We start from the raw sequence: 26,434 nt of genomic DNA, 5'->3' as shown, positions 1-26,434 counted from the left end.
GCAGTCGGCCGAGGGCAATGCCTCCCTATGATGCTTCATGGAAGGTCCTCAACACAAGGTAGAGACTTTCACTGGTTATTTCCCCCTGGATGTAATTTTCCACTTCATACCTCACACTAGACACGGCTTCAGGTCGAACTCAATGTTCAGACCACTTGGTTGTAAGGTCCCCAATTGGTAGATCCATTCTACTTCTTTCCGATTGATTTGTAACAGTGAGTCACCCCCTCGCCAGTGTGGTTTAACCACTTCCACACCGGCAAACTTCAAACCCCGCGGGTTCTTCCCATGCATGAGTTTGAAGTGAGCTGACACACTGTGGCTCCTCAATCCTCTCCTAATGTTCCCTATGTGTTCCTGGATCCTCACTTTTAATTTCCTTACTGTTCTACCTACGTATTGGAGTCCACAAGGGCACTCCAATACGTAGATCACACCCTCATTTTCACAGGAGCAATTTCCTTTTATTCGAAAATCTCCTCCATTTTTATTGGATACCATACAGTTCAGAGTTCTCATTCTTCCCTTTGTGTTCCGATTTCTACACCCAGTGCAGAAACCGCACCATGTGAATTTCCCTCCCTCTTTGCCACGTTTTTTCTCCACTGGGGGAATGGCACTATGCACCAGCTTGGTTCTAATACTCGGAGCCTTTCTAAAAATAAATGAAGGGTTTTCAGGTATGATTTTCCATAATATTGGGTCCTTTTTGAGCATCCAGGGATTCTTCCTCATAACCTCGTTCAAGGAATCGATCTTTCAACACCTTACATTGCAATCTATAATCCTCCACTGTAGTGCAGTTTCGGGCCATTCTTTTAAACTGCACTTTTGGTATGTTTTTGAGCCATGGTTGATAATGGCAACTTTTCATGTCAATATATGAATTGACATCCGTCTCTTTAAAAAAGGAACTGGTCTTAAAGCCACCCGCCTCTATCCTTATACACAAATCCAGAAAATTAATGGAAACATTGCTGATTTCTCCCACAAACCGCAAGTTCCAATTATTATCATCAAGCTGGTGGATAAATGTCTCAAGTCCTTCCTTCTCTCCTTCCCACACTAGGAGGCAGTCGTCGATGTATCTCCTCCAGACGATTAACCTCCCCCTGGGGGTATCCGCCCCTAGTGTGGGAAGGATGGTGGTATTCTCCCATGCCCCCATAAAGATGTTGGCGAAACTGGGGGCGAATTTCGCCCCCATCGCCGTACCAACGCACTGTACGTAGTGGGTATCCCGAAACCAAAAATAATTATGTTTGAGGCAATACTCCAAACATTTTTAAATAAAATCCTCCTGTTAGTCACTAATTTTGGCGTCTTTTTTGATCCTATTGGCTACCGCTTCTATACCGAGATCTTTAGGGATCACTGTATACAGTGATGCCACATCAACTGTGGCAATCCATGTATTTGGAGTGGGCGGGCTCAGATCTTTCATCAACTGTATTACCGATTCAGTATCCTTCAGGTGTGAGGGGTTTTCGGTTACATATCCCTGTAAATAGAAGTCTATGTATTCCGTAATTTTGCATGTCAGGGAATTTAACCCTGAGACTATCGGCCTCCCCGTGGGATCAATGAGGCTCTTATGCACCTTTGGCAGATGATATATCACAGTCACAATAGGGTAGGGAACAGTTAAGTAATCAAACTCCTTCTTATTTAATATCCCTTTTTTAAGGCCATCACTCAACAGACCGTCAAGTAATTTTTTATATTTCAAAGTGGGGTTGTTTTTTAACTTTTTGTATGTGATATCATCAGATACCAGCCTTAACATTCCAGATTCATATTTGTCCCTATTCATTATAACCACCCCACCCCCTTTATCGGCGGGCTTGATTATAAGGTGTGGATTTTGCTCCAGATCTTTTGGGGCCTTCCTTTCACCAAAAGTTAAATTCTGTGTTATCTTACTCATGTCCATTTCTTCTAATTCCTTCAGTAGGCCTGTTTTGAACGCTTCTACGCACTCATTATTACGTTTTTTTGGGAAAAACTTAGATTTCTCTTTTAGGTTTGTGTGCACAATTTCATCCCTTTCTTCTACCTTTTTATTCTGCGGGGCCGGGTTATTCATCCAGTACTTTGCCATATTTATTTTTCGAATAAACTTGTGTATGTCTAAAAACATCTCAAATTTATTCACTTTTTGGCTCGGTGCATATTTTAATCCTTTGTTGAGAACACTTTTTTCGTCTTCCGTTAACACGTGACTACTCAAATTGAAAATCCCTCTTATGTCTCCTTGCTTTTCTTTGTTTTTGGGCTTGTTCTTCCCCTTTCCCCGTCTTCCTCTACAAGGCTTCTTTTTTGCGGTGTTCTCACGCCCTGCTCTTTTGCTTCCCCCTCCCTCTGTACCCCTTTCATACTCTGGTGGGGAAAATTTTGTTCACCTTGTTGTGTCCTCGGTCTCCCTCCCTCCCCATTCCCTCTCATATCACCCGCTACGTGACTACTTCCTTCATAACTTGCATTTTCCATATTCCCTCTATTTTCATGTTGATACGGACCGTAATTATTTTGAGGTCTCCATTTTGGTTTTCCATTATTTCCTCCTCCTTGATACGGCTGTCTATATTGCTGTCTATATTGATATCCTCTATAACCACCACCTTGTCCGTAATTACCATTATATTGCCCAACATATTTTTGTTGGTACATATGTTCATCACCTCTCTCAAAATTGCCGATAATTGGGCTGGTATACGGGGTCATAGTTTCTATTGGGTTGGTACATACGGTCATTATTCCTGTTATAATATCCATAATTCCGCTGCGGCACATATTCACATATGCAATGTCCCAGAACCACCTGGGACATTGCCTCCTTGGAACGATTCCTAGTGGAGAGCAAGATCCCAGAAGGTTTAAGATGGCAACTCCCTTTAATTACAGAGGAGGAGGAGGATTTGATAGGTTGGGAGAAAGTCCTAAATGAATGTTCATGGAAAGTGATGCAATATATTATTAGTGTTCGGAAAAAGAAGCTAAGTAAGATTAACCATACAATTGAAGAACTACAGGAGGTGATCAAACCACTCAAAGGTGTGAATAGGGGTGAATATGATAAATGTAGTAAACAATGTCAGGAGGCAGTCCTAAAATCAGAAAAGGATATACAAACCAAAAAACAGAAGAAATACATAAAGATTAGTAATGACTATAAGTCAGATTTGGTTTATAAATGGAAAAATAAAGATAGAAATATAGAACAAATAATGTCGGATGCAACACATGTGAATGAAGGTAGTGAGAATAATCCTAACCCAGGATATCGCACTGAAGGTTTTAGGAACACAGAGAATGGGGGTGGAAGGCAAAAGTTTTTTAAAAATAATTATGGTAAAAGTCACCAGTTTAATGAATATGTGCCGCAGCGGAATTATGGATATTATAACAGGAATAATGACCGTATGTACCAACCCAATAGAAACTATGACCCCGTATACCAGCCCAATTATGGCAATTTTGAGAGAGGTGATGACCATATGTACCAACAAAAATATGGAGGGCAATATAATGGTAATTACGGACAAGGTGGTGGTTATAGAGGATATCAATATAGACAGCAATATAGACAGCCGTATCAAGGAGGAGGATATAATGGAAAACCAAAATGGAGACCGCAAAATAATTACGGTCCGTATCAACATGAAAATAGAGGGAATATGGAAAATGCAAGTTATGAGGGAAGTAGTCACGTAGCGGGTGATATGAGAGGGAATGGGGAGGGAGGGAGACCGAGGACACAACAAGGTGAACAAAATTTTCCCCACCAGAGTATGAAAGGGGTACAGAGGGAGGGGGAAGCAAAAGAGCAGGGCGTGAGAACACCGCAAAAAAGAAGCCTTGTAGAGGAAGACGGGGAAAGGGGAAGAACAAGCCCAAAAACAAAGAAAAGCAAGGAGACATAAGAGGGATTTTCAATTTGAGTAGTCACGTGTTAACGGAAGACGAAAAAAGTGTTCTCAACAAAGGATTAAAATATGCACCGAGCCAAAAAGTGAATACATTTGAGATGTTTTTAGACATACACAAGTTTATTCGAAAAATAAATATGGCAAAGTACTGGATGAATAACCCGGCCCCACAGAATAAAAAGGTAGAAGAAAGGGATGAAATTGTGCACACAAACATAAAAGAGAAATCTAAGTTTTTCCCAAAAAAACGTAATAATGAGTGCGTAGAAGCATTCAAAACAGGCCTACTGAAGGAATTAGAAGAAATGGACATGAGTAAGATAACACAGAATTTAACTTTTGGTGAAAGGAAGGCCCCAAAAGATCTGGAGCAAAATCCACACCTTATAATCAAGCCCGCCGATAAAGGGAGTGGGGTGGTTATAATGAATAGGGACAAATATGAATCTGAAATGTTGAGGCTGGTATCTGATGATATCACATACAAAAAGTTAAAAAACAACCCCACTTTGAAATATAAAAAATTACTTGATGGTCTGTTGAGTGATGGCCTTAAAAAAGGGATATTAAATAAGAAGGAGTTTGATTACTTAACTGTTCCCTACCCTATTGTGCCTGTGATATATCATCTGCCAAAGGTGCATAAGAGCCTCATTGATCCCCCGGGGAGGCCGATAGGCTCGGGGTTAAATTCCCTGACATGCAAAATTACGGAATACATAGACTTCTATGTAACCGAAAACCCCTCACACCTGAAGGATACTGAATCGGTAATACAGTTGATGAAAGATCTGAGCCCGCCCACTCCAAATACATGGATGGCCACAGTTGATGTTGCATCACTGTATACAGTGATCTCTAAAGATCTCGGTATAGAAGCGGTAGCCAATAGGATCAAAAAAGACGCCAAAATTAGTGACCAACAGGGGGATTTTATTTAAAAATGTTTGGAGTATTGCCTCGAACATAATTATTTTTTGTTTCGGGATACCCACTACGTACAGTGCGTTGGTACGGCGATGGGGGCGAAATTCGCCCCCAGTTTCGAAAACATCTTTATGGGGGCATGGGAGGATACCACCATCCTTCCCACACTAGGGGCGGATACCCCCAGGGGGAGGTTAATCGTCTGGAGGAGATACATCGACGACTGCCTCCTAGTGTGGGAAGGAGAGAAGGAAGGACTTGAGACATTTATCCACCAGCTTGATGATAATAATTGGAACTTGCGGTTTGTGGGAGAAATCAGCAATGTTTCCATTAATTTTCTGGATTTGTGTATAAGGATAGAGGCGGGTAGCTTTAAGACCAGTTCCTTTTTTAAAGAGACTGATGTCAATTCATATATTGACATGAAAAGTTGCCATTATCAACCATGGCTCAAAAACATACCAAAAGGGCAGTTTAAAAGAATGGCCCGAAACTGCACTACAGTGGAGGATTATAGATTGCAATGTAAGGTGTTGAAAGATCGATTCCTTGAACGAGGTTATGAGGAAGAATTCCTGGATGCTCAAAAAGGACCCAATATTATGGAAAATCATACCTGAAAACCCTTCATTTATTTTTAGAAAGGCTCCGAGTATTAGAACCAAGCTGGTGCATAGTGCCATTCCCCCAGTGGAGAAAAAACGTGGCAAAGAGGGAGGGAAGTTCACATGGTGCGGTTTCTGCACTGGGTGTAGAAATCGGAACACAAAGGGAAGAATGAGAACTCTGAACTGTATGGTATCCAATAAAAATGGAAGAGATTTTCGAATAAAAGGAAATTGCTCCTGTGAAAATGAGGGTGTGATCTACGTATTGGAGTGCCCTTGTGGACTCCAATACGTAGGTAGAACAGTAAGGAAATTAAAAGTGAGGATCCAGGAACACATAGGGAACATTAGGAGAGGATTGATGAGCCACAGTGTGTCAGCTCACTTCAAACTCATGCATGGGAAGAACCCGCGGGGTTTGAAGTTTGCCGGTGTGGAAGTGGTTAAACCACACTGGCGAGGGGGTGACTCCCTGTTACAAATCAATCGGAAAGAAGTAGAATGGATCTACCAATTGGGGACCTTACAACCAAGTGGTCTGAACATTGAGTTCGACCTGAAGCCGTGTCTAGTGTGAGGTATGAAGTGGAAAATTACATCCAGGGGGAAATAACCAGTGAAAGTCTCTACCTTGTGTTGAGGACCTTCCATGAAGCATCATAGGGAGGCATTGCCCTCGGCCGACTGCTGATTGGATAGCCGGGTCATGTGATAAGAACTTGATGAATGGGAAGGGGTGGGGTTGATTCTGTGTGGAACAACGTGACTAGTAGTGGGTGGAGAGGGGTTTAGGTGAGCACGGGAGGAAAGGTATAAGATAAGTATGAATATTTTTGATCAAGAGGCCCTTGAAAAATATGAAATAAAGGTTGGTGAAAAGGAAGATATACCCAATATATGAATATGGTCTAGGGAATAGGGATAATTAAATATATGGATGAGGTTATATATATTACAAGGCTGCGGCGACATGATAAGGAAAAGCATAGGCACTATTTAAAATGGTCTAACTGACCTCTGATAACTTTGAATATATTTTGTATGGTTGATTTTGTATTATGGTGAAATGTTTTTTGTCACAGTATGGATACGCTAAATGTATTGTATTTTACTCATGTGTTTCAATACACTTTGATTGAGCTATGGCTCCCACAGCTTGAGAAAGGGAGATTGGGCTATTTAAAGGGCCCAGCTGTGGACATGCGCAGTTGTCGCCCCTGAGGAAGCCAGAGAGCGAAACCCGGGTCGGGCAGGAGTTCGAATTGATTTTATTATGGCTGTTATCTACCATTGTTTGTGAGTAGAATAAAACCTTTTTTAATAGCAACTAAGAGGGTACTTGACTATATGCCGGTCATTTAATCCTACAGAGGAGGTGTCAGAGGAGGATTGAACCCCTTGAGATAGGAGGACGGAGGCTAATACCCTGATTCCTACACCTGTGTAGCGTTTGACTGGATCCCAAGCAGCGCGGTTTCAAATCCTTTTACTGCATGTCTTAAAATAGAATACTTACTAGTAGAACACCCGAGGATCGCAAAGTGTTCTACTCGAGCACACAAGCACTTTGGTGCTCGCTCAACACTAGCATTCACCTAACAGAAAAGAACTTGTGATGATGTGGCTGGAGGTACTGTATATATTTAGAAAACGTCATTATACTGTATTATAGTGTTCCATAAGCTATTAATGCTGGTTCCAGTCAGGGCAGTCTCAAGAGAAACAATCTCATTTTAAACTTGGCATTGGGAGCCAGTTTGTAGATTCTTTATTTTGCAGAGTGCTCAAATTTTAAGGGAATATATGAATTATTAGGTCCCTTACTTCAGTGGCTTCAGAAAGGGATGTGAGTAATGTAGGTTTTATACAGTTTTCCTCTATGTGCTCTGTGATGCTTTTTTTGTTTTTGTGGACCGCAGAATACATACTGTTGTGTGCATGAGCCCTTAGGCAGAGAGGGGACAAGAGAGGTCCTGTCCAGATAGTGGGGGAGTGAGGTAGCAGCTCATAGTGCACTATTCCCAAGAACTGTATCTTTCCCCCTGTAAGGGAAGTTCAGAACCTAAATTATCCCTCTCCTAATATAGAGTTGGGAAGTAGCTCGTAGAGCACCTACTCTCCAGAACTAAAGAAAGGATTTAAGTAAAGCCATGAGATCCCAGGCAGCAGAGTAAAATGTGACATCGCTTCTACAGACACTGCTGTGAGGTGAGAGATTACAGCTAAAGACACCTGTCACCAGAATACCACTAGGCCAGCAACTAAGTGCAGAACTGCAGCCATCCAACCTGCCACCATACCTCCTCAGCTGGTTCCAGAGAAGAATTGCATCAAAGCCTGACGCTATTGTATGTATTTTCAAGTGCTATGTTGCACTTAGTAAAAAGGACTTTGTTACATTCAACTCTGGTCTCATTCTTCAGTGCTATAACTTTCACTCCAATGGACCCCAGGGAGCGATAGCCTGAGGTAGGGCACTGTGACACAACTACAGTACACCAGGGCCACTTCCACTCCAATCCTCTACAACATCTCCTATGGGGCTCTCTGCAAATGCCACTATCTGCCTAGGCCAGATACGATGAACTCTGACAGGCTGTTTCTCTGCCGGATACATTAACCACTGGTGTGGAACTAGCCTAACTCTGCTATATCTGGACAGTGCTAAATGTGTAACTTTCTCGTAACTTTTACGTTCCTTCAAGTGTGCTCCTTGTTTTCACCACCAGGTGGCAATGTTGATCTGTGCAGGGTTCCTTATTGCCTGGATTCCTTATGCAGTTGTGTCTGTGTGGTCAGCTTTCGGGAGACCTGACTCGGTTCCAATCGAGTTTTCAGTGGTGCCAACTTTGCTTGCAAAATCAGCTGCTATGTACAATCCAATTATTTATCAAGTCATCGATTACAAGTTCTCGTGCTGCCGGCCCAGAAACACGCTGCAGAATTCTAAATCCAGGTACAGTGTATTTTATGTTTTTTGTTTAGTCTTATACACAGATTTTGTAAAACTGGACTTGTTCAGCTCAATGGACCTGTAGAGCAGCACTAAACAGCTGATGTGAACCCTCTCTAAGAAGGCATGCACCAGCAGCATGGCTGTCCTGATGCAAAGAGTAGAACAGGCGGTTGCATTGGCTGGTGCCTTGTCATAGATTCTCTATGATAGTTCCATTATTAATATAGGAAAAGCTTCTTTACGGTAACAGCTGTCTTTTTTCAATATCTTAGCAAACAATTAGCTTATGCTTCTGTGGCTAATCCTCAAGAGAGGATTTCAGATGCTGTTAAAGGGATTCTCAACACAAAAGGTCATGCCCACAAATGTAAGGGCTCCGTGATCCGCAAGATATGGCCAAAGATAGGACATGTCCTATCTTTTGCGGAGGGGAGGCATGGATCGGAAGCCCACGGAAACACTACAAAGCTTTTCAGTGGACTTTTGGGTCCATGCCTCTGCACCGCAAAAGATAGGACATGTCCTATCTTTTACCATATCTTGCAGATCGTGGACCCATTCAAGTCAATAGTTCTGCATCCGCAGCATGGAGTGCACATGGCAGATGCCAAGTCATTGCGGACTGCTATTTGCGGTACGCAGCACGGGCACAGAGCCCTTACATTCGGGGACATGAGCCCTAAATAAAATGTAGTCAAGTCAATGTAGTCAAGTTTAACCAAAGTTGCTCAGTAGTTTGATAAATTTGGCACAGCTTTAAAAAAATAACCCTTTTGTCTGGAGTGATATTGGGGCTTTTATTGTGTCTTTTTGAAAAGTGGCATCTGATAAATCTGGGGTATAACTACTCTCCTAGCTAACCACGCCTAAAGTCACAAATGTTTCTGCAAATTTGATGTGTGCCAAACTTTCAGTTTTTTATGCCGGGAAACCGGTTTTTGGGGCTTCGTAAATTCCACCCTATACCAACCCTGTAACACCCGGCATATTGCCTGGAGAAAATGGGTTATGATGTTCCTAGGGGTGTTTCCAGCAATGGAAAGCTGAGGTAACCTGAGGGGCTAGGTCACGCCCCTGGGTGCACCGAAGTTTTTTTTTTTTTTTCCTAGGGAAAGCCGCAATTGATTTTCACAAGAAAGGTATAATTTTAATCAGCAGGATCAACTCTTACATGCAGTATGCTTGGTTTAATAGAGTCGATCCTGCTGGCAGATGCTCTTTTCTAAAATCTCACTTTGCTGCCAGTGAATGTTTACATTCAGAGACTGGAAACTGAGCATCAGCACAAATCTTGCCATGTACTGTCTAGCCTGATAACTCATACTTGCACAGATACATTGTAACTGTGTGTGAGTGAGATTAGGTCATGACAAGCTTACACCCTGCAATCTACTTTTGACCTTTTACGCACAAACTGACTGAAATCCCCCAATAACATATGTCTGTGTTAAGCTGTGGCCCTGCTGGCAGTGAGCCACAGGTTGGTGACCACAGCTCTTCAGAAACGTTTATCTACAGTATGTTTTTATGTTTCCAGGATCTATACTATCAACCCATACAGAAGATCAGTTCCATCAACAGAAGAAATTGGAGGAAAGAACAATGAGTAATGAACTGTGCTGGACCAAGTGAAAGACTCAACTTAACGAGGTTACCATTGAGAGCCACTACATTTGGGGTAATGCCCAGTACTGATATATATTTTTCTCCAAAATTGCCTCCACAGTCTCAATACTGGACCTGACATCCATCACAAGGTGGATTCCTACTAATTCATGGCTTGTTAAGACAATTCAAGATCATCAAGCTGGAATCTTTGAGTCATCTGAAGACCTCACCACCATTATTGAGTCTATCTTTTGGTCCTAAGGGACAAAACCACTTCTCAGATCACTGGTTGCCCCTCCCCCCCCATATTATTTTTCAAAAATCTTTATTTTCCTAAGTGTCTACATTGTGTCAGTGAAGATGGTGACTAATAATAGTGAACTATCACAGTAGGCACCGTGCATGAAGATTAGCACAGGCAAAAAGTCGAGGTTTTCTTCATATAAACTCAGTAGTCATAATTCAGATCCACTGGATTATATTTTCTCCTAAAGACATTTTGCTAGTCATCCACCTTGCTTTCTAATTTAGAATGACTTGTACAAGAAATCTCTGGCAGTAAATACCGGTGACTCATGCTTCAGTCATCATAAATCCTCATTCATACGTCAGTGTTTTGGTCAGTGATTGTGAGCCAAAACCAGAATTGGAGCCTCCACAGACATAAGGTATAAGGGAAAGCTCTGCTACTGTTCTTTGTTTAGAGCCGCACCTGGTTTTGGCTCAAAATCACTATTGGAAATTACTGACCAAAACATGGACGTGTGAATGAGGCTTAATACTGATGCCTTATGCTCCAACCAACATAATTTGTTTATCATAATCAACACAAGATAAGATGTTGACTGCAATTTGCATGACATAAAGGGGTTATCCAACATTATAAAACAGCCCCCTATGTGCCGGGCCCCTCAGAGGGAATATACTTACCTCACTCCCCGTGCCTCTCCTGGTCCCCACACTGCCGCTGCTGCTTTTCCTTGTACACGGATGAAAACAACCGGTGTCGAGGGGGCTGCCAGTGGAAGACTGGGACAGAGACGAGCCTCCCTAGCATCACCCGCGATGCTAGGGAGGCTCGGCTCCATCCCCGCCTGCCATTAGCTGCTGCTGTGTACAGGGAGAAGCAGTAGCGGTGGTGTGGGGAACAGGAGCGGGGTAAGTATATTCCCTCTGAGGGGCCCAGCACATGGGGGGCTGTTGTATGATGTTGGATAACCCCTGTAAGGTGTGAATAAATTGCCTTGTGGTGACAGCTCTGTGAGTGGCTCCACCTCTATTTAAGCTTTATTTGTTGAGAGTCCAGACTTTGTGATGAAATTCAATAACAGCTTTACTTGAATAAACATTTCTCCAACAGTTTCAGGCTTTGTCTTGGTTCCGAGCAGGCGGTAGCATGTAAACTCTGGCAGGCAAACAAACTCAGCTCTACTACATCTGTTGCTCTCTGGCTCTGCTGTACTGACAGGCTTAAATATAATCTTTGCTTTAGCTGTCTGTGGCAACTTCTCTCTGTAGTCTGACTCTATATTTGTCCAGGGTAAACTCCTCCTGGCTTTAGAGGCTCCAAGCTGTGGCCTCCACATCCAGCTGAGCTGCAGGTGCTCTAGTTGGTCTGGGCAAGGCACATCCAGCAGGTACGTGCACCTGCTTCCTTCCCCTAGCAGGGGGTAAGCTAGACCTAACACTAGAAGGGAGTAAGCTGAACTGACTCTCACTAACTAGTCCCCTCCCCTCCTGCAAGAAGTGGGACTCGCCCACTCCTCCACAGAGGGGGGGATGAGAATGGAGTAGAAAGCTCCATTATACCTAACTGTAGCTCTGCCATGTTTGCTGCCACCTTCTGGTGAACCAGGTAAACGGCACAGTGTGACTGTCCTGCAATAAATACACTGAATTACATTAGGTTAACCATAAGAGATAGTAACGTGGTGCAGAAGTGCTAATGGCACTCTGGGTCATTACATGTTGATAAACGGGTAATGCTGACTGCAGCATGAGTCACCAGTATTTAATGCTGTAGATTTATTGTACAAGTCATTCTAAATTAGAGAGGTAGTGAGATGACAATAGCAAATAGCAAAAGTTCTTCAAGAGAAAATAAAACAAGTCCAGTTGCTCTGACTTATTGCTGCTGATAAACTATTACATGGTTAAAGGAGAACCTTCACAGGAGGTTACAGACATGCATACAGGCAATGGTTGTGGAACCACTGTGCCAAGTAAACGGTTTGAGGTTGGGCCAAACCCTAAGGGTGTTATTTAGCCTTTAACCCCTCTACAGGCATGTGGACTTCATCGCGGGTTAGCGACCAGACTGCTACTTCCTAGGATGGTCCCAGTGTACTTGGCAGCTGACCTGCTGAGGTCAGAGACACTGGTGAAATCGCCAGATACACAGGCATGGCAGAAAACATGGAGCACTGGCAGAAGAACAGAACAGGAACCCATGCAGACAGATTACAAGAGGCAGACATACAGGCTTCGGGAACGTGGACACATGGACTACTGGAGTGGACTTCCGGAACAAAGACTCAGTAGAGACACAGTGGTTACAGGAATATAGACAGAATTGGGCATACATGAGAGATGGTAGGCTTCATATAGAGAATAGCAGAGCACTTGCAATTGAAGGCAAGGTCAAGCTAACAAAGTACATAGAATGTATAGAACAGACACAGGGTAATGGCATTCGACACTAGGTCAGAATTCAGAAATGGACAACCAGAACGAGCCAGACACACAAACTAGAGATAAAAACTCTAACACAGGACACAGACAAACTCCAAACAGAACAAAGCAAGAAATGACATGACATAAAAGTTGCACAACCAGGGCAGGTCACAGCACTCAAGAGACATCTACAGATTGACACAGGGATAAATACCATACTTAGGGCTAATGCACACAAATTTATTTTTTTTCAGCGTTTTTTTTGTGGACCATATGCGGAACCATTCATTTCAATGGGTCTGCAAAAAAACCTGAAGTAACTCCGTGTGCATTCCACTTCTGTGTGTCCGTTCCGCAAAACAATAGAGCATGTCCTATTATTGTCCGCATAACGGACAAGGATGGTACTGTTCTATTAGGGGCCAGCTGTTCTGCAAAATATGTAATGCACACGGATGTCATCGGTATTTTTTGCGGACCGCAAAATACATACGGTCGTGTGCATGAGCCCTTAATGAACTGATTAGTTGAGCAGAGGCAGACACACACACACAGCAATGGAAAGATTAATCCTTGCAATACAGAACATGAGATGTGATACAAGCACATTGGCACAATTCACACCACAGCTAACCAACACCAAGATACACGGAACAGTGGCAACACGAACCCCCATTGAACACAATGGCCCATATTCAATCCACAAGCTGCAGTCACGCACGGTACAATGGCACAAGCTGAACTGCCATTATAATAAGACCTATCTTCATAGTAACCATCACACTGCCTCTTGTTAGATTGTTAGACTATGAAAACTGAGGCTTAAATGGTTGTATGGAGCATCTCCTTCATTTTTGGCTCATGTGAGACCCATTATTGTTCGTTTTTATTAGGTTAGATAAAAATATCTGTATTACTGCCATATGTTTACTCTGTAAATTAAGAAACACTGCCACAAAACACTGGCCCCATAGTTGTAAAGATTGTATGTTTTATGGAGGATGTATTTGTATAAAATAAATTATTGAGATGGGTTCTACAGAATATGTATATTAGAGATGAGCGAAGTTTACAAAGTGGAATTCGATCCATATTTAAGGAAAAATTTGATTTGCACCGAATCTGAATTTCCTCACGCTTCGTGGTAACAAAATGGCTGCTGCACGTGTGAAGACATGGAGCAAGGAACTCTAGGAGTGCAGGATCACCCATAATGCCATGTATGCAGTCAATCAGCAGCCAGCGAGCACTGTGATGTCACAGCCCTATAAATATCTTCAGACATCTTGGATTCTGCCATTTACCAGTGTACTTAGTGCAGGGAGAAACGTCAGCAGGCGCTAGGGACAGTGCTAGAAAAAAATAAATTGTGCTAAAAAAACAGTTTACAAGTTCAGGGAAAGATTATTCAAGGTGTAGAGAAATGATAGGGAGAAATCATTCCACAGCATTTATGCTGAACAGGGTTCAGTAGGGGAGGGTATAGCCTGGGTAATAGGAACAATTCTATTACACCTTGCTGCACTGACTGGGGACCCAAATTGCCATTATACAGCTCTGTAATTCCAGCAAACCGTTCTTGTTGGGGTGCAAGTGTTGTTTGATACAGCCATTAACAGGGTTTTTTACAAGGAAATATTTCTACGTCTTATTTGCCCTTGTGCGGTGCAGTTATATGTTCTAAAGCATTTTTTTGGCTTGTATTAGTGGGAAAAAAAGGGCTCATTAGCCGCTGTGTGGTGAAGTGTGAAAATGACAGCCCTTTTTGCCGTGTATTATTGGCACGAATTTATTTATTTTTTTTGCCGTTCAGCGGTGTAGTTATATGTTCTAAAGCCTTTTTTGTCGTGTATTAGTGGCAAAAGAAAAATATATTTGCCTTTCAGCGGTGCAGTTATATGTTCTAAAGCCTTTTGTGTCATGTATAAGTGGGAAAAAAGATAAATAAATTTGCCATTCAGCGGTGCAGTTATATGTTCTAAAGCCTTTTGTGTCGTGCATAAGTGGAAAAAAATAAGGGCCTATTTGCCGTTCAGCGGTGCAGTTATGTGTTCTAAAGCCTTTTGTGTCGTGTATAAGTGGAAAAAAATAAGGGCCTATTTGCAGTTCAGCGGTGCAGTTATATGTTTTTAAGCCCTGTTTGTCATGTATTAGTGGCAAAAAATATATATATTTGCCATTTAGCTGTGCAGGTCTATGTTCTAAAGCCTTTTGTGTCATGTATAAGTGGAAAAAAGAAAAATATATTTGTCGTTCAGCATTGCAGTTATATGTTCTAAAGCCTTTTGTGTTGTGTATAAGTGGAAAAAAATAAGGGCCTATTTGCCGTTCAGCGGTGCAGTTATATGTTCTAAAACTTTTTGTAAAGTGTATAGGAGGAAAAAAGATAAATATATTTGCAGTTCAGCGGTGCAGTTATATGTTCTAAATCCCTTTGTGGAAAAAAATAAGGGCCTATTTGCCGTTCAGTGGTGCAGTTATATGTTCTAAAGCCTTTTTGTCGTGTATTAGTGGCAAAAGAAAAATATATTTTCTGTTCAGCGGTGCAGTTATATGTTCTAAAGCCATTTTTTGTGTGTATTAGTGGCACAAAAAAAGTATTTGCTGTTGTGTGATAAAGTGAGAAAATTACAGACTTTTTTGGGGTGTTTTAAGTTTCTTTTTATTTATTTATTTGATCTAACAGTATGTCAGACAGAGAAGTGCCAGGCCCTGCACAGGGGAGTGGCAGAGGCCTAAATGTTTCTGGCGCAGGCACAGGTCACAGCAGAGTAAAGGGGGTGTGGCAGCAGAAGTCGCAGTGAGAGGCTTGAGCTCCCGGTGTCATCTAGCTGTCGTGTCTTGACCAGCAACCCAGCGGTTCTTGAATGGTTGACTTGCTTGCGCAGAGAAATAACTTCTGGCTCTCCACCTTGTTGGACCCTCACTACCGGTCCAAAATGGGGCCCTTTTTTACACCCTCTGAGAGGGAGGACAAACAGAACTACTATGGAGACATCCTATGTAGTGAGTTGGCCGCGGCCTATCTGCGCCATAGTCCATCCTCTCGCAGGTCTGACCGAGGTGGCCCTCTGCGCTCACATTCCTCTGCCACGGCTCCTGTGGCAGGGTGGGGGGGGGGTAGGAGCAGTTCCAGCTCCATTAGCAGCAACTTAAGTCTAGAGTCGCTGATGAGCAGCTTTCTTCACTCCCCTAGTGAAGAAACTACTTACCAGCAGCAGCAGCTAGACTTGGAGCAGGACCTGAATCAGCAGGTGGTGGCATACTTGGACAGTACGCTGCCACCCTACATTGAAGGTCCGCAGGACAAATGGGCAGCCAAACTGGATTTGTGTCCGCAACTAGAAGATTTTGCCGTGGAAAAGCTTTCCTGCCCAGCCAGTAGTGTGGCATCAGAGCGGGTGTTTAGTGCGGCGGGGGCCATAGTAACCCCAAGAAATACTCGCCTGTCCACCCAAAATGTGGAGAGACTGAGCTTTGTCCAGATTAACCAGGCTTGGATCCGCCAGGATTTCTACCCACTAATGCCTGAAGCCTGATGCATCAGACTAGGTCATCCATGGTGCCACACCAACACTTTGACAAAAGAAACTGGTTTCTTCTGGCTACCTGCCTCAGCTACCATTCTGATGCTGCCACCCATATGATGCCACACATTTGATGCCAAGTGCTCCTTCTTTCAGCCACCATCTTCAGCTGGTACTCGTATTGCCACCCACCTCCCCACTTTGTCACCGGGTCACTTTGTGGTCTCTTGATGCTGCTGCCACCTCCTCACTATGTCACCTTGCCACTCTGTGGTTTTGTGATGCTCCACCTCCCCACTCTGTCACGGGTCACTCTGTGGTCTCCTGATGCTGCTGCCACCTTCACACTAAGTCACTTTGCCACTCTGTGGTTTCCTGATGCTGCTGTCACCTCAACACTATGTCACCTTGCCACTCTGTGGTCTCCTGATGCTGCTGCCACCTCCACACTATGTCACCTTGCCACTCTGTGGTCTCCTGATGCTGCTGTCACCTCCACACTGTCACCTTGCTACTCTGTGGTCTCCTGAAGCCACCTCCACACTGTCATTGTGCCACTCTGTGGCCTCCTCCTGATGCTGCTGCTGCCACCTCCACTCTCTGTCATTGTGCCACTCTGTGGCCTCCTGATGCTGCTGCGACCTCCACACTCAGTCATTGGGCCACTTTGCTGTCTCCTCATGCTGTTACCATCCTCCCCACATGACTGGGCCACTATTTTGCCTTTCGGCCCGGCTGACATCATCATTTATTTGACCCTTCTTCTGATCTGTCAGAAGGAAAGAAAAATTAGATGCACAACGCATTTTGTCTGTGTAGCAGCTGTAAGGCCTGTATGGTCCCATCAGAATTGGCTTGTGATTTGGTAGCCAGAAGACAGAAGACATGCAAATATTCCATTAACGTGTCATCTGTGTCTTGGTTCCACTCCTGTTTTTTTTTGGCATTAGCAATACTGATGGATTACTGACCAAATGCTGACCGAGTGAAGGCGGATGCTCAACAGACAGGATCCGTTTTTTGGGGGTTATTGTTCTGACGGATCAAATGAAGGGCAAAATAATCAGTGACATCAACACAAACTTACTGCTGACATTGTCTCCACTGTGTCGGGAGTCTCTACTTGTATAAGCATTCAATAGAACAGGTTCTGTAGACATCTATGTGGAATCAGCTGACAAAGGTGTAAAAGGAGTGTGCAGTGATTCTGTCACCTGCATATCATACTGACTCACAGTATTATTTCACTACCACAGCAGACTCCCTATGCGTGTTACTGCAAGGCACAGTGTTCTACACCACTATAGAGGCTCACTGCAGCCAGGAAATAGCCGTTTTTTAACACTTTTCACCGCAAATAAATTCGGATCAAACTGAATTTTTTTTTAAAATTCGCTCATCTCTAATGTATATATTGAACCATAGCACATCACACGATACATGATGTAGTACTGAAAAAAAACAATTGTATAATATGGCTTTATATTCAGATGTTATAATTTATATTTCAAAACCCCTTATGGTCAATAAAATATATAATGAAAACTGTATGTTGAAAGGAAGGTATGATGCTATTGTGAACTCAGATCTTAAAGGGATCCTGGGAGAGATATGATTTTCAAAGACCTATTGGCCTATTGTGGCTTCCTTGCCTTGCCTTTCTGTCCTGATAACCAGAAACAGATGTAGACAACATCATTAGTGGGCACACATTCTCCACATGTGGTCCTATGGAGAAGTTTCATCTAGAAGATCTCTTAGATGTTCCTAAAAGGTCATATGATACTCATGGCATTTTAGGTGGACATAAAGTGGATATGAAAGACAAAAGGGGTAGAGGTGGTATATAATAGCAACCATGTATCTTCAGGTCTTCATGTTTTTTTGGAAAGGGACCATCAGGAGCTGCTGCCAGACTCCTGTGGTGGACAGGGGTGCACCTAGCCTTTCTGCTGCCTGAGGCGAAAACTGAAAAGCCGCCCCCCCCCCATGCCAATTTCTCAACCTATCCCATTTGCCACAGTGAAAGCACTCATTGCCCATGGCTCTTCTGCTGCCTCCCTCTTGCCTCTAGCTGGTGCTGCCTGAAGCGATCGCCTCACCTGGCCTCATTGGTGGTGGTGGAGACACATCTCCCCTCAGAACAATACGATTCGGTATGTTGAAATCCAACTGCTTGATCCTTCTTTTTCTTGACATTTGCAATTGGGAGAGTCATGAAACCCCCATATTTATTAAATGGTTAGCTGGTCTTGTGAGTATGGCCAATGTTTTTCTAATGTGTACTGCCAGCTTTATACTGGATGCAGTCAGTACCTTGGTACCACTCTGTGCCATCAACGTAAGGAGGACCCATAGCTATAGTTCAGAACTGTCACTTTCTTGATCTTAGTGCTTGACTGTTATTGAACTTTCTTCATCTTTGCTTCTTAGAAATATTCAGTTTTATCATGCCCTGATCACTGTTTCCACAAAAGGCAAATCTACAAATAAATTAATTACATTTTTGTATAAAAAAAATATTTTAAAGGGGTGTTAAAAGGACGGTAAACCCTGAAAAACCATAATAAAAACACAGTTAAAGGGGTTGTCTCACTTCAGCAAGAGGCATTTTAATTGAAGTGACTTATTAATGTATTGTGATTGTCCATATTGCCTCCATTGCTGGCTTGATTCATTTTTCCATTGCATTATAACTGTTTCATTTCCATGGTTACGACCACCCTGTAATCCAGCAGTGGTGGTCGTGCTTGCACACTAATGGAAAAAACACCAGCTCCCACGGTTCTGGCCACCAGAGAGGCTGGCGCTTTTTCCTATATATACATCTACATCTCTCTATATATACTAATACATTGTATGGGTGTTTTTAAGAGAATAAAAACAAAAGTATACTTTTTTTTTTTTTTTGTAATTGCAAAAAAATGTATGGCACAAAATAAATTTCAATGATCACAAAACCATTACTTCTAGATCTGCATTGAGCCACAGAGCCCAAATGTCACAAGTGAGGTATGGGAGGGAACACCACACCGACAACAGGAGGGAAGGGAAAAGCCACTAGGCCCCAATGCTAGGGAAAGGGTCACCTCCTATAGAACCCTATTCCTTTCCGTTCGGGCACACCTTGAAGGTAGGAATGCCCATACACCGGAACCTGGAGGACCTGGAGACCCTAAAGAGCTGTTCCTTCCCAGATGAACGGACAGCGTCTCCCTGAGGCCTAGTAACTACCGACATGGGGAGGAACAACAAAACACAAAGGAACGAGACACTTAACTTCAGTAGTAAGATGGACGAGCACGAACTCCAGAGAGGACAACACACCAGCACTTCCAAAACCAATATAGTCTGGTCACACCGCCAGGGGCGGACACAGGCAGCAAAGGGCCCCTGTGCAAAAGATGTACCTGCCTCTCAAAAAAAAAAAACAAAAAAAAAAACACACATACAAATATAAACATATATATGCAAATAAAAAACATCTTGTAATTATGTTTACAATATGTATATATATTCTTTTCATACTAGGTCACGCCTCTAACTCTGGCCAAAGCATAACTATACACACCCAGTCCCCTTAATGCCCCCACATAGTAATTATTCCCCCTTTGTGCCAGTATATAGTAGTTATATCCAGATATGCACACCCTCACAGTAGTAATGGTCATATATGTGCCCCTTTCACAGGAAGTTAAAACAATATACTCACCTAGTTCCTCATGATCACAGTTCAGCTGCTGGCGCTCCACAGCAGTAGCAGGATGTAGTGTCACACATTGCTCTGCTGTGTAGGAGGAGGAGCACAGCAGATTCCCGGCTGCACCGCTCCTCCTCGTACACAGACCAGCAGTGTGAGGTCTGACACTACATCCTACTACAGCTGTGGAGCCAGGTCCATATTTAGATTTGATGCTGCCCTAGGCACTTTAGTGCCAGCTTTCTCCCCCCAATGAAGTCCATAGCTGATGGTAAAATGCTCCCTAGGCCTTCAGCTATCCCTCAGGACTCCCTTATACACTTGGACAATTAAAGGACTGACCTGTTACATGTGCGCTTGGCAGCTGAAGACATCTGTGTTGGTCCCACGTTCATATGTGTCCACATTGCTGAGAAAAATTATGTTTTATTATATACAAACGGGGGCGTTACCATTACACCTAGAGGCTCCGCTCTCTCTGTAACTGCTGCGCCCTCTGCACTTTAACATGGCCCGAGGGATGACATTTTCACTGACAGACCCTGTCAAAGTAGACAGGGAGCGGCAGTTGCAGAGACAGTAGAGCCTCTAGGTGCAATGGTAATGCCCCCTTGCTTCTGGAGGATCATTTGCATATATTCAAATATTCTTTTTTTTCCTCAATAATGCAGGCATATATGAACATGGGCCCAACACAGACCAGCACTGATGGGTGGCTTTAGCGCTGCCCTAGCCATTTTACAGGCTAAGGCAGCGCTAAAGGATGTCCATTAGTGCCAGTGACATCCAAAGGCACACTGCCAGGCGGAAACCACCCCCCCCCCATAGTATCCCCAGTGGTAATAAGGCTCTCTACAGTGCCCTTAGTACTAATAAGGCTTCCCTATAGTGCACCTCTTATAATCTATAAGGCACTTCTATAGAGCCCTCAGTAGTAGTAATGCCCTCCACCACTGCCCACAGTATTTACAATGTTCCCTGCAGTGCCCCCTGTAATTATGCCTCCTGTCGTACCCCCGGAGTTATAATCATCTCTGTAGTGCCCCCATAAATTATAATGCCCGTCCACTCCCTCCAGTCTTCTATACCATGCAGTCCCATGTAAATAACGCCAGTCGTCTCCCACCAGTCTTCTATATGATACAGTCCCATTTAAATAACCTGTCTTCCTTACAGTCTTCTATACCATGCAGTCCCATGTAAATAACTTCACTCCTCTCCCTTCAGTCTTATATACCATGAAGTCCCATGTAAATAACACCAGTCCTCTCCCTCCAGTCCCATATAAATAACTTCTCTTCCTTATAGTTCTCTATAACATACAGTCCCATGTAAATAACTAAAATCCCCTCCTTTACCCCCCTCCAACACATAGTCCCACATAAATAACATCACTCCTTACCCTCCAGTCTTCTAAAATATCCAGTCCAATGTAAATAACACCAGTCATCTCCCTCCAATCTTCTATAACATACAGTCCTATGTAACTGACACCCCTCCCTTCAGCCTTCTAACATACAGTCCCAGTTAAATAACATATTTCCCTCCAACTAAGCAAGGAGGAGGTATAATGGGGAGAACCACATATCCCAGCATTGGAGTGTAGACACGAACCTGCAGCAGATTCGCAGTAAGTGCTAATCAGTCTCTTCGATCTTCTGACATCTGTCACGGGAGGGACCGTGACATCAAAGTTTTATTCAGAGAATTACCTGTGACTAAAAAACGCTGATATGTTTACCATTTACAAACGGAAAATACAAATGTGATAGCACTCTATATCCAGCATTCTGCCCTGACTCCATGCTGGATGAGGCATTGGTGTACATTTTGGCCAAAGCGTAATAAGCCACTCACCACGTCAAGGTCGCCTCTATTTGAGTGGTCCCTAACACTAGTTCCTACCTGTTTATGGGCCATGACAGCCACACAAAGTCCAGGGAATGCAGGTCAGCGTGCACGCCAAGCACACTCTGCTTTTAACCCCGTCCGGTGCCATTACAGCTTTCATCGGATCCAGGGATGCAAGTACTGTTAGGGACCACTCAAATAGAGGCGACCTTGACGTGGTGAGTGGCTTATTACGCTTTGGCTAAAATGTACACCAATGCCTCATCCAGCATGGAGTCAGGGCAGAATGCTGGATATAGAGTCACATTTGTATTTTCCGTTTGTATATGTATTTCGCCATAGTGATGTGCACCTACATACAGGTTGTGCTGACTCAATTCCCCAAATTTTTTCTTTGTAGCATGTATTGGAGGCGTGGCGATCTCCTTTGAGTCATGCACACCTGACCAGTCAATCTGTCCTGGAGGCTGGTTTTAAAGTCAGTATAAAACTGAGTCTGCTTATATAGAACCTACCAGTAGCCATTTGGCTCCAGGAGAAGTATATGGTGGGCTCAGCGTGCATTTTGGTACTTGCATCCCTGGATCCGATGAAAGCTGTAATGGCACCGGACGGGGTTAAAAGCAGAGTGTGCTTGGCGTGCACGCTGATTTGCATTCCCTGGACTTTGTGTGGCTGTCATGGCCCATAAACAGGTAGGAACTAGTGTTAGGGACCACTCATAGAGGCGACCTTGACGTGGTGAGTGGCTTATTACGCTTTGGCCAAAATGTACACCAATGCCTCATCCAGCATGGAGTCAGGGCAGAATGCTGGATGTAGAGTGCGATCACATTTGTATTTTCCGTTTGTATATGTATTTCGCCATAGTGATATGCACCTACATACAGGTTGTGCTGACTCAATTCCCCAAATGTTCACCATTTAGATCGTATTTCCATTGTATAAGTGTTTAAGAATATAGATGCAGAAGTATAAGTTTATAATTTTATAAAAAATTGCAAAAAAAATAAAAAATTGCACAGAATAAATTACAATAACCGCAACATTGTTGATTAGAGGAGGACAATTAAAATAATCTAAGTAGGGATGAACGAATCGACTTCGGATGAAACATCCGAAGTCGATTCGCATAAAACTTTGTTTGAATACTGTTCGGAGCGAGCTCTATTAGGGTGAATAGGACAAGGGTTCACTTCTAGCCCCTAAGGGGGCTAATAGTAAATAGTAAAAAGTAATAGTAAATAGTAAAAAGTTAAAAAAATTATAACATTTTTAATCGCTCCCTTTCCCAATTTTACATATAAAAATTACAAACAATAAAAAATAAACATATATTACATATCGCCACGCCTGAAAAAGTGTGAACTATTAAAATATTTAAAAATGTTTCCTATGCGGTGAGTGCCGTAAAAATCATAACCGCACGATTTGCCATTTTTTGTCACCTTGTCCCTCCAAAAAATAGGATAGGACTGTTCTATTATGGGACGGACGTTCCATAAAATATGTAATACACACAGCTTTTTTGGTGTTTTATTTTTTTCACGTGGTATCGAATGGTATAGAGTATCACAATACGTTTTTATGGTATCGTGGCAACCCTAGTGGGGAGGGGATTTATCTATCTAGATTTAGTATTCTGCATTCTCTATCACAGTTCCACATGGTTTTAACCCAGCTTTCCCAGGACATTGAATGGCAAATCTCCCTAGTTATGGCACTATTCAGACTATTTTCATAGAAAATGTCTTTTTTTGTCTGCAATTGCGGACAAGAATAGGACATGTTCTATTTTTTTCGGGATCGGAATTGCGGACCCGGAAGTGCGGATCCGCAATTCCGGATCCGGGCAGCACATCGTGCTGCCCCATATAAATGAATGGGTCCGCAATTCCGTTCCGCAAAATGCAGAACGAAATTGCGGACGTGTGAATGGACCCTTAGGCTACTTTCACACTAGTGTTTTGGCTTTCCGTTAGTGAGATCCGTTCAGGGATCTCACACGCGGTCCAAAACGGATCAGTTTTGCCCTAATGCATTCTGAATGGATAAGGATCTGCTCAGAATGCATCAGTTTGCCTCCGTTCAGTCTCCATTCTGCTCTGGAGGCGGACACCAAAATGCTGCTTGCAGCGTTTTGCTGTCCGCTTGACGAAACTGAGCCAAACGGATCCGTCCTGACACACAATGTAAGTCAATGGGGACGGATCCGTTTTCTCTGACACAATCTGGCACAATAGAAAACGGATCCGTCTCCCATTGACTTTCAATGGAGTTCATGACAGATCCGTCTTGGCTATGTTACAGATAATACAAACGAAACCGTTCATGACGGATGCATGCGGTTGTATTATTGCAACGGATCAGTTTTTGCAGATCCATAACGAATCCTTCCAAAACGCGAGTGTGAAAGTAGCTTTAGCATCTAGCAGTCCCTATTACAGCTCCACATGATGTGTTACCCAGGACCCTGAATGATAAATTGTCTAGCTATGCTACAGAATGGACGATTTGTCACTTGGATTCTTACTAAGCTTTTGCAGGCTCATGGCTAGCAAATCCATCTAGGATATTCTATAGGATATTCTAAATACTGGGGATTTACCAATTTATAAATAGGCTGATTTGGCAATCTGCATATGGGAAAGCTGGGTAACAATCTCTTCCCTGATATAAAAACACACAATGCTGCCCTGATATATTGTGTGAATCTAATACATGATACCAGGGCAACATAATCTGTTGTCACTAATGCAGCTCTACAGAGTTGTCACACAGCTTTTCCAGAACCCTGAATTGCAGGTTGGTCTAGCTACATTAAAGGATTTATCACTACATAAATAGGCAAATTTGGATTTCAGCAGTCTGGGAAATGTGTATAAAAACCTCTGCAGAGATGTAATGGAGGCCACACATCCATAAACATAATATCAGGACAACCGTGAGTATGTACTATTGGTACTATGGCCGGTACCATCACCAAATCTATCTTGTACTATTACTAAGAGATTCCTTCCAACAAAATGGCCAGGCTCACTGTGTAGACAAGAATAGGGATGAGCGAAACCGAACTGTATAGTTCAGGTTCGTACCAAATTTTGGGGTGTTCGTGACGCGGACCCGAACCCGATAGTTCGGGTTCGGCGCTTTCTTGGCGCTTTTTGAAAGGCTGAAAAGCAGCCAATCAACAAGCGTCATACTACTTGCCCCAAGAGGCCATCACAGCCTTGCCTACTATTGGCATGGCTGTGATTGGCCAGTGCAGCATGTGACCCAGCCTCTATTTAAGCTTGGGTCACGTAGCGCTGCACGTCACTCTGCTCTGATCAGTGTAGGGAGAGGATGCAGCTGCTGTTAGGGCGAGATTAGGCAGGGATTTACTCAACAAAAACACTTAATGAAGTGATCGATCTACAGCTGTGAATCATTGAACTTCTGCTAGTTAATTGCTCACTGTTTTTAGACTGCCCAGAGCGTTTTTCTGTCACTTTTTTCTGGGGTGATCGGCGGCCATTTTGTGTCTTGTGGTGCGCCAGCACAAGCTGCCACCAAGTCCATTAATCCATGAAAAGTGTGTTTTTTTTTGTTGCTATATCCTACATCAGGAGCTTGGCTGTGCTTGCTATTTTATTGAGGGGTGAAATACAATTGCCAAAATAGCAATACCCTAAATCTGGTGTTTCAGCTGTGGCTAGCCAATTGTAATACTGTCTGCTGTCTGGCAAAGGATATATCTTTTTCTGGGTTGAAATTCAATTCCCAAAAGAGCAATTCCCTAAATCAGTGGTTTCTGCTGTTGCAGGCCAAGTTTAAATCTATCCATAAAAGGGTATATTACATTGAAAGTGCAATTTCAAGTGCTGATAGAGTCATCCTCAACAACTTCACACGCTACCGTGCATCTCCAAGTCTAATTCTGTCCGTAAAAGGATACCTTTCATCCAGGGCCTAAATACTAGGCCTACAATTTATATTCCCCTAAATCTGTGGTTACTGCTATGCCTGTATTAGTGTAATACGGTACTTAAATAGATATCCAGATAGTGTTAGGTGCCTGTAAAAAAAGGCCTGAATTTGAATTCAATACATTGGGCCAAATAATTTTTTTCTTATTGTGGTGAACGGTAACAATGAGGAAAACATCTAGTAAGGGATGCGGACGTGGACATGGTCGTGGTGGTGTTAGTGGACCCTCTGGTGCTGGGAGAGGACGTGGCCGTTCTGCCACAGCCACACGTCCTAGTGAACCAACTGCCTCAGGTCCCAGTAGCCGCCAGAATTTACAGCGATATTTGGTGGGGCCCAATGCCGTTCTCAGGATGGTAAGGCCTGAGCAGGTACAGGCATTAGTCAATTGGGTGGCCGACAGTGGATCCAGCACGTTCACATTATCTCCCACCCAGTCTTCTGCAGAAAGCGCACAGATGGCGCATGAAAACCAAGCCCATCAGTCTGTCACATCACCCCCATGCATATCAGGGAAACTGTCTGAGCCTCAAGTTATGCAGCAGTCTCTCATCCTGTTTGAAGATTCTGCTGGCAGGGTTTCCCAAGGGCATCCACCTAGCCCTTCCCCAGGGGTGGAAGACATAAAATGCACTGACGCACAACCACTTATGTTTCCTAAAGATGAGGACATGGGAATACCA

General features: G+C 43.3%; 1 protein-coding gene across 2 annotated transcripts in view; it reads left to right on the top strand.

The window, feature by feature from the left end:
• The window catches only part of OPN5 (opsin 5), a 167,048-nt gene extending 140,882 nt beyond the window's left edge, over nt 1-26,166 (top strand). Inside the window, exons 7-9 of one of the 2 annotated variants that reach the window (XM_040430981.1) lie at nt 8,197-8,423; nt 9,961-10,039; nt 26,155-26,166. In XM_040430981.1, the coding sequence (XP_040286915.1) occupies nt 8,197-8,423; nt 9,961-10,033 (300 nt within the window). In that variant the 3' untranslated portion in view covers nt 10,034-10,039; nt 26,155-26,166. Of the gene's footprint in view, nt 1-8,196; nt 8,424-9,960; nt 10,149-26,154 lie in introns of those variants that run through there. The other variant, XM_040430980.1, reaches the window with a different exon arrangement.
• The last annotated feature ends 268 nt before the right edge of the window (nt 26,167-26,434 follow it).

The sequence above is a fragment of the Bufo bufo genome, chromosome 4 (assembly GCF_905171765.1).
Source record: "Bufo bufo chromosome 4, aBufBuf1.1, whole genome shotgun sequence".
NCBI classification, from domain to species: Eukaryota; Metazoa; Chordata; class Amphibia; order Anura; family Bufonidae; genus Bufo; species Bufo bufo.
This window is presented reverse-complemented; position numbering and strand designations above follow the sequence as displayed.